The sequence below is a fragment of the Vidua macroura genome, chromosome 7, assembly GCF_024509145.1.
Source record: "Vidua macroura isolate BioBank_ID:100142 chromosome 7, ASM2450914v1, whole genome shotgun sequence".
Taxonomy (NCBI): Eukaryota; Metazoa; Chordata; class Aves; order Passeriformes; family Viduidae; genus Vidua; species Vidua macroura.
Window position 1 is genome coordinate 2,190,919 of NC_071577.1, and position 9,184 is coordinate 2,200,102.

The 9,184-nt window shown below is 55.7% G+C and overlaps 1 protein-coding gene across 1 annotated transcript; it reads left to right on the plus strand.

The window, feature by feature from the left end:
• Positions 1-1,219: 1,219 nt before the first annotated feature.
• On the plus strand, positions 1,220-7,708 carry LOC128809946 (uncharacterized; the record flags this gene model as incomplete). Its single annotated transcript, XM_053982378.1, is given in 13 exon segments — positions 1,220-1,342; positions 3,585-3,674; positions 3,925-4,024; positions 4,127-4,269; positions 4,409-4,423; positions 4,425-4,609; positions 4,928-5,037; positions 5,322-5,420; positions 5,423-5,462; positions 5,840-5,990; positions 5,993-6,662; positions 6,665-7,608; positions 7,610-7,708. Coding segments are annotated over 13 exon segments (2,703 nt in total), but the record flags the coding sequence as incomplete, so codon positions are not given.
• Between the last annotated feature and the right edge of the window lie 1,476 nt (positions 7,709-9,184).

A 9,184-nucleotide genomic window follows, 5' to 3' on the forward strand; every position in this document is an offset into this window, starting at 1 on the left:
GTTACCAGGGAAGAAACCCAACAAACCTTCAAAACATTTCAGTGGTGAAGTGAGAGCTTCTGCCAGGGAGAAAATTAAATGTATGGTCAGACTTGGGATGGTTTGAGGTTCTTCCTCATATCCAGCTTTCAGAGGATCTTTTCCCTTTGGATCCAGCACCATCTGACAGCCAGGGCTGAGATGGGGCAGGCAGTGCTCTCTGCTGGGATGTGAATTACACGGGGGGTGTGAGCTCAGTCGGTCCTCAGGGAGCTGCATGAGCTGCTGGTGGTGGTGGCAGATGTGGGGTGGCTCCTACACAGGAGCTGCTTTGAGCTTTTCTGTGATTTTCCTTTTTTTTGTGTGAGCTGGCACAAAGACATGTCTTGAAAATCATCCTTTTGCTGGCAGGTGAGCTTGGATTGAGTTTTTTCAATGATAATCAGCAGATAAAGGATCATGCTGGAGATTTGCCTGGGAGCCCCTGTCCTCATTCCTGTTCCCTGAACAACTGGTTCTGTGGGAGTCCTGTGATGCTTGAGGTCCCACAAGCAGGGCAGCAGGAGGTTTCATGCTGGCTGCACCCAGGGGTGTTGCCTTGAAGGCATCCAGTGCTGAAGCATGAGGCAGCTCCTGAATCAGCCTAGGGAGGTCATGGCAGCAAGTCCTGGGAGCTGAGAGCTCTCAGGTGTCACTGGGAGTACCATGGCCGCCAGCTCTTGATCTGCTTCCAGGCAGCCAAAGGTGGAAGGGAGAAAACAAGTATGGGTGCTTTGATGGCATCTGAGGTGCTTTGGGAAGCTTTGTTTCTGTCATTCTCTAACCCTGAAGGGCAGCGGAGCAGACAGAGCACCCCAGTGGGGTGGCTTGGAGCCAACTCCAGCTCTGCCAGGCTCTAACCAGAAGCCTCCTGGCTGTGTTGGGTGGTGTTCTCCAGCCTGGGCAGCAGAGAAGCACTCAGCCCCCCTCTGTCCGTTGCATCTCTGCCTCACACCCTGGCAGGAGTGAGGTTTCCCAGAAATGAGATCAAGCAGGGGAAAGAATCTCTTGGAGGAAGCCTCAGGCAAGCTGGGCATGGCTCTGTAAGTGGGCTCTGTGCCAGTTCCCACTGATGGTCACATCTTCCTCCACACTGCGCTGGGTCCACGGCATCCAGTAGCTGCATGAGCAGCCCTGGGGTGGGAAGGAGAAGTGGGAGGCTCCTGCCTTGCCTCTTCCACACTGATTTCTTGCCTTCTCACTTGCAGCTACAGCTCCAAACGTTGGCAGCTGCATGGATCAGCCCAGACCCCCAGGAGGGGACAGATGGACAGAGCCGCAGGGTGACAGGGAGCTGTTTCCTGAGGGGGAGCTACTGCTGCAGGTATGGTGCTGTGGCTTGGTCATTTGGGGTCTCCCCAAGCTGCTCTGGAGCTTGTGGTCGCATCTGTGGAGCGGGAGGAGACCCTGCCTTGCCCAGAGCTGCTTCACTGTGATTCCTGCAGGCAATGAGTTCCTGGGGACAGAGACCAGTGGCACTGCCTGGCTGGGATGGGTCCAGATCCCCATTCCCACCATTCCCTCTCATCCCACAGCAATTTGCTGCCCCTTTGATTATATTACATCTCATGGACGTAAGCTCCATCCCAACCAAGAGGTTCAGGGATGTCATATGGTGGTGTAAGGATTGATCCCTGAGTAGTTCCCAAGGTGCTGGCTTGGTTCATTATCTTTAGCAAAGGCCAAGAGGAGAATGTTGAGAGCTGTGAGACAAAACATCCCCCAGGAACTCCTTGCCTTACCTGGGGCATTGTGTGAACTCTGGAGGGATGAGTTCACAGCCTGCCTAGGATGGGAAAAGCCCAGCTTCAGTTTGTAGGTTTTGGGGGAGAAAAGAAGAGCACTTGGATGTTGGGCAACAGTGGTGGACAAAACCAGTGGGAAATGAGAGCTATGCTTTGTAGAAAGGCCACGTGTGTCTCATGAAACAGCTGACAGTGAAGCTCGGAGCACGAGGGCCTGGTGAATCAGCCTCCCACAGTGCTGCTGCTTTGGGCTGCCATCTATAAATGTCAGCTGGAAGGGCCTGGCATGGAAGGTCACATGGAAAGGCTGACTGCTGAACAAGCATCTGGGCACATCAGCTGAGGAACATGCTTACTGGGGCTGCAGGACGAGTCTGTGCAAGACCTTCAATCATTCTGTGTTCTTGGCATCTCCCATGCCTGGCCTTTCACAGAATCCCAGAATGGCTTGGGTGTGAAGGGACCTTAAAGGTCATCTTGTGATGAGCTGCCATGGGCACAGACACCTTGCACTATCCCAGGTTGCTCCAAGCCCCATCCAGCCTGGCCTTGGTCACTTCCAGGGATCCAGGGGAACCACAGCTTCTCTGGGCACCCTGTGCCAGGGCCTCACCACCTTCTCCAGCTCTCCTATAGGCTTTCTGGGCCTTCAGTCCTCTTCTCCCACCTCTCCAAACACCAGCAGATGAATGCTTGGCTCTCTTTAAGCCTGGCTTTGGTTGCTTCAGCCCTGCTCCTGCAGAGCCCTCCAGGCAGCAGGCAGTGTGAGCAGACCCCCAGCAGGAGCCTCCATGTGGGATTTGGGTGAGGCAGTGACTTCTGGGAGCTCAGTGTGACTGTTGGCAGTGAATCTTGGACTACACGAGGTCCCCCATGGTCCCAGCTGTGTGCCAGTGTGATGGTCACAGAGGAGCAGCTGGATACCAGGAGGGAGCCCGTGACTGCCCCAGCCCCAGCATCTCCTGAGCACTCCCCAGGACTGTGGACTTGGACCATATGATGGCAATTTGTTGAGCCATCAACATCAGAGCATTGGCAGGCTGGGGTGACTGAAGGCATCTGGAAAGCTTATGAGGTGTTACTGCGACAGAAATCTCCCCCGCTGAGCTGCCTGGTGGCTTTTTTTCCTCCCCACAAAGATCATTTTAAGCATATACTGTGATTTGCAGCAATCTCTGACTTGGGATCCCTCAGGGGGCTCCCAAACAGCACACAAAGGGAAGGGACTGGTCCCTCAGCAAGCTGGATCTGTACGCTAAGATTCCATTTCGGGTGTTCTTTCCCTAATTTCTCTCCTTCCATTCACTAATAAATTAAACACATCACAGTGAAGAACAGGGGGCATGAGTTACTATCTAGTGCAGTGCTTTGCTTTTGAGGAAAATCAGCCTGAAATGGACACCAGAATCATAGAATATGCAGAGCTGGAAGGGACCCACAAGAAGTGTCGTGTCCAAAGCACAGCCCTAGGAGAGTGGAGCTATTCCCAGCTGGAAAGGAGGACTCCAGATCCTCCATGAAACCTCTCCCTATCTGGTCCCTCCTGACGCAGGAGCTGCCCTGCAGTGAGAGGGGGTTCCATGGGAGGTTTGGAGAAAGTGGTCAGTCCAGCTTGGATCATTGCTTGTGCTGAGAAGAAGAAACTCCGCAGAAGAGAATCTTGCATGGTTACCAAGTGCTGTCCTTCTTTGTGGGGCTCCTTGTTGAGGAAGAAGGTCCCTTCCTGTCCCTGGATGCTGAAGAAACAGCTGGGGGATTTCATCGTTCAGCAGCGGGATTGAAGCTGGGCAGAGTAAGTTTGGACCGAACTTTTGCTTTCAGGCACTCAATGGATTTGCCATCGCCGCAACTGGAGATGGCTACATCTTCTACATCTCCCCTGCCGTGCGGGACTACTTGGGCTTCCACCAGGTGAGCACCATGTTTTCCTGGCTGGAAACAGATGGATGCAGTCCTGGTGTGGGAAGGAGGTGCAGATGGAGAGCAAAGCTTCCCAAAGGGCTGCAGCTCCTGTGGCAGGGGAAGGAGCTGGAGTTTGCCTGTTCTTTACACTCAGTCCTGCACTTTAGTGCCCAGGAAGGGAAACCTTCTGCCATGTCCTCCTCCCGACACCTCTGCCAGGCTGTCCAGGAGCAGACACTATTCTGTTTTGTCATTCCAGTCGGATCTCATCTACCAGAGTGTGTACGAGATGATCCATGCGGGCGACAGGGCCGTCTTCCGCCGCCAGCTGCACAGGACCCCACTGCATGCTGCTGACAGTGAGTGCCAGGGTGATCCCTGCAGGGGTTCACTTGAGCAGCTCTGATCCGTGAGCTCAGGGTGTGCAGCACAGTTTGGAAAGCTTCCTTTTGATTTTCCAGCTTTTCCCCCTGAGCAGCCGCTGCTTGCCAGACGCAGCGCCACGTCCAGCCCCCAGCACCTCCATGCTGAGAAGCAATCCTTGGTGGAGAGGAGCTTCACCTGCCGCTTCCGCTGCCTGCTGGATAACTCCTTGGGATTCTTGGTAATGCTGGGACACCCTTCTGCTCCTCCTGTGCCTGCAGAGTGTTCCCCCAGAGTCACTTGTGTCCCATAGGGATGAGAGCACAGCCAGTTCCCACCACCCTGTTTGCTTCACACCCACATTTTCTAATCCCTGTAAGGCCTTGAATTTCCACCACCATTACAGGGTACCTGAAGTTCCTTCTTGGGCAGCAAAAGTCAGCAGCAGACAAGTCCCCAGTTGCTCTCTTTGCCATTGCCACACTCCTCCAGCCTCTCTCCATCCTGGAGCTCCAGACCAAAACACTGATCTTCCAGACAAAGCACAAGCTGGACTTCACTCCCATGGCCTGTGATTCCCGGTAAGGCATCTCTCACTTTCCCTGTGGCAAAATCCCTGGTGCTGGACAGAAAACTAGATCTGGTGGGGACAAGGAACACCTGACCCAGCTCCCATGGCCTGATGTTTTTGTCCCTCTACTGCAGGCCCCCAGTAACACAGGGAGCAGGTTAACAGGGCACCAGCACTTCTTGTCTGCTGTGGTTTGCGTGGTTTGTGGAACAGAGGATGCAGCTCAGCCCAGGGCGAGGTTGCACCATCCAGAGTGGGGGTCTGGCCAGTGAGGTGCAACTGTGGGGGATGCATCCCTGGTGTCACTGCACTCCTGTGCTGTTTCCAGGAGGAAGGTTGTCCTGGGATACACAGAAGTGGAGCTGTGCAGAAGAGGGTCCGGATACCAGTTTTTTCATGCGGCTGACATGATGCACTGCGCAGAGCACCATGTGAGAAGTGAGTGCTGGGGGACTGTTGTGGGGGTGTTTGTGGGGTCCCTCAAGGCTCTGGCTGTACTATTGCTCCTTGGTGCTGTCCGTCCCGGGGCTGGAGTAGCTGTGACAAAGGCTCTTCCTCCTGGATGAGCTTGGGCAGCTGGCAGAGAGACAGCACACTGCATCTCCTGCCCCCGTAGCACAGCCACGAGGTGATAGTCAACTTCGTGGCAACTTGCGTGTGTCATTGGTCTGCCTCCGTGGAGGAGCTCTGTCAGTGGCAGTTCTTTTGTGTCCCTGCCCCAGTGATGAAGACAGGGGAGAGCGGGCTGACGGTATTCCGGCTGCTGACCAAGAGGAGCAGCTGGGTGTGGGTGCAGGCCAACGCACGGCTGGTGTACAAACGATGATGCCCGACTGCATCATCGCCCGCCAGCGAGCCCTGTCGTGAGTATTGCTGGCCCCCTTCAGCTGCTCTGGGCTTGGGGGGCTGTCCGAGGCACACAGAGGCCATGAAGGTGGAGGAAAGGGTAGGTGAGGTTGGCACTTTGCAGCATTTGTCCTCCTGTAGTGTGAGTGAAACAGCTCTGAGGAGGTGGTTGTGGACATGCTCTTGCCTGAGAGCAGCAGCCCTTCCCTGAGCCATGCAGACCTCCCTGTGGGCTCCCCAGAGCTCTCTTTAGCCAGCCCAGTCCAGCCCCCTTTTACTCTAGAAAAGCCAGGGCAGGGCTGTGAGTTCCCCTCTTGCTGTCAGAAGGGAGGTTTTGCCTGGCCTGGAGGAGCTGCTCATGCTGTTTCCATCCCTTTTTGCCTCCACACCGAAGGAATGAAGAAGGGGAGGAACATCTCCAGAAGAGAAACTTGCCGCTGCCTTTCAGCTTTGCCACAGGGGAAGCAGTCTTGTGTGGGAATGACCTTCCTGGGTTCTTTGACTCGTTCCAAGCCAAGGAGGAGTTGCAGGTGCAAGCAAACTCCAAGTCAAGTCAGAGCAGCGCTTGGTAGACCCCAGCTCTCTCCTTGGGGCCATGATGAAGCAGGATGCATCCGTATACAATTCCCACGCTGATAACGTGCCTCAGGTCTCCCTGCTAGCTCTCATTCCTGAGCCTGATGGGCTGACTCAGAAGGAGGATGTCAGCAGGGCCAAGGAGGACAGCAACTCCCTCCTGGTGGTCATCGAAACCCTCTTTGAGAAGAGTGAGGTGGATGGAAACGTCTGCCAGACCCTAAAGGTGGACAGCACAGAGCTGCAGCAGTGGGAGGAGGATCTGCTCAGCCTGGGGGTAGAGGAGGAGCCACTAGCTCAGGGGCTTGGCCAGAGGCCGGGCACCAAGGTGACATCCTATATGGAGCAGATGCTCCCCAGGGAGGGTGTTGGAAAGAGCCTGGACTTCCCACACTGCCATGAGGAAAACAGTGCTATGGCTCACTTCCAGCGCTGCTGGGCAGCTGGTTCAGCATTCCCAGCACAGCCCCAGGCAGCGGGCACATGGGGAGGCCAGGGGGCTGTGGGCTCCGTGGGCTCCGTAGCCTCCGTTACCTCTGAGGGCAGCTTTGCCCAGCCAGAGCAGCAGGTCCCGTTTAACCCAGCCGGGCCGGTGGCAGGGACTGTGCTGGCTGTTCCCATCTCCAGCAGCAAATCCTCTGCAGACTTCAGCTGGCAAACCAAGCGTTTCAGGCAGAAGCTACCCCCTCTGGTCCTGTAGATAACACTCTTCCTACTGCTCAGAGCCAGCCTGGGTGCCAGCTGGTGGGCTCAAGCTGCTCACCCCCATTGCACTCAAACACGTTGGTGACTCTGTGGCACAATAAACTCCTCCAGGCAAACCCAGTCAGTTGCCCATCGGAGGCTTTGCTGGCCATAGTTCCAAAACAGCTGGAAGCTGCAGGAGCATACGTGGAGTCCCAGACTCTGCCAGGTGGCAGTCCTGAGAATTCCCCGGGGGCTGGGCTGTGGTGGCCACCCCCCTCCCAGTCTTTTCCTTGCCCTGTCCAGGGTTTGCATCAGTCCCTGTTCTCTGGGGATGGGAAGCTCGATGATGTGGAGGCTGCTCTCCCTGCACCCTTAGAAGCCAGAAGGCTGCCAGGGCATGGCGGCTTCCCCAAACAGCCCCTGGTAGCCCACATAGACCCCAGCTTTTCCTGGGAGGGGGAGCAGGCAGTGCTCCGAGAGGACAAGGGGTTCTCACAGCTGTGGCTCCCACAGGCTGGGGCAGCTCCTCAGAGGAGCCATGGGGCAGGGCCAGTGCACCACAGCGGACTCCTGCTGAACTCCAGCATGGATCCCAGCACCCACGAGATGGACTGCGTTGTGCTGTCCAAGTGCCACTATGGAAACAGCCTTTTTAGGCATGAGAGCAACTTCCTGAGGGATGCTGCTAAAGTATCCCTTCCCCAGCAGCCAGGCACTTTGCTTTGCCCTGCTGAGAACCACCCTGGAGCACCTTCCTCCTCACCGGGCTCGGTTTCAAGGTGCTCAGCAGCTCTCCCTGTGAAGGTGGGTGCAGGAGCACCCCTGTGCTCCGGGCAGGGTCCTGGCTGCCCATCAGTTCCCTTCTCAGCTGGGCAGCCCCTCGGTACCTGTGAGATCCAGGCTCAAGGTGAGGTGCGAGGGCTGCAGAACCTGAGGGGTGTCCGGCTCCTGTGGAGGTCTGCCAGGGGTGCAGCCACACCATCCTTTGTGGGCAGCCTGGTTTGGGGCTCCATGTGAACCAGGAGCCCTGTCTTGAAAAGCCACCAGCAGCTGTGAGCTCTTCTGGTACCCGCCAGGTGCGTCCCATGCTCCCTGGTCTCTCGGGATTTTGTCTTCCAGTGCTTTCAGGCAGTCTAAGATGAAGTGGTTTGGACTTTTTGTTCCATAAGAAGTCTTTCAGGGAGATGCAGCTGTGCCTCTGGGGAGGCTTGTGGGCTTCTGGGCTCCAAGGAAGAACATTGCTTGCTGGCACATCCGTGTGCTTGGGGCAGCCTCTTGCAGATGGAGCTGCTGCCTCAGAGGCAGGTAGCACTGAACTGCTGTTTCTCAACAAAACAGCGTGCTCTTCTCGTCTCCTGTGTTGGACCACCCTTGTCATGTTGCTGTTTAGTCCCCTGCATCATCTCTGCCAGCCTGAGCCTCTTTTCCTCCTGTGCTCTCCATCTCCTCCAGAGATCATCCAAATCCTTTGGAAAAGATGTTACCAAGCACTTCAAGAAGCTCAGCAGCATTGAAGGGTCTCAGTGAGAGGTGGAGTTGGTGGGAGTGGAGGCATCCTGGGGATTTGGGCTCTCCAGCAGCCTCCCAGGGGAGTTTGGGAGAGGTGGGTACCAGGCACTGTGACTTTTCTGGGATGCAGGGTGGGGAAGGTCCAGCCAAGCTCCCCTTGGGTTTGTCACTGGCTTGTCCTTGTTGTCCTCTTCTCTGCTCCACAGTGCCATGGGACAGAGAAGAGTGGGGCTTCCCCCTGTGGTTTTGCCAAAGCAGTGAGAAGGAAAGGCAGGGAGGGATGCAGTGACCACTGGCTGCCTCTCCACTTCAGACCCACTTGGTGCCCTTCAAACCATTGTTCTGCAGCCCAGAACAACCACTTTGTTGAATTCTCTTCCTTTTCTAGATACGTAACCTAAGATTTGAATGAATTGGTTTTTCCCCACCATGAGAACAAAGTCTTGCAGATCCATCAGGGAAATCCACAAAAAAAAAGCAATGATTTTTTTTTTGGGGGGGAGGGTGGGGATGATTTGAGACCACACTGACTTGCAACATTGGGTTAGAGAGGTCAGAGTTCTTGGGGACATTCACACCTTCCCCTCATGCACCCATCAGCCTGAGCATCACATCTGCCTCGCACACCAGTGTTAAGCATTTGCAGATCAAATTAAATCAGGCAATCAGCACAGGGCCAGCAGCAAGCCCACATGTCCCGGTGTAGAGTGGCCTCATCTCCCTGGGTCTCTTCCTTCATGCCCAGCCTTGCCTCCGCTCATGGGGCCTGGGAAAGGTCAAGCTCCTCTCTGCAGGCTGGGAGCAGAGCAATGCTGAAACGTGCTGGACCACTCTAAGGTGGCTTCGAGGAGCACCTAGGTCGGGCAGGGAGTTGACTGGCCATGATCCAGATCCAAAAAGCGGCAGGATGGACTCTGCTCACTAGCCTCTCATGCTGGTGACTGTGAAACGCTGCTGGGGGCGTACC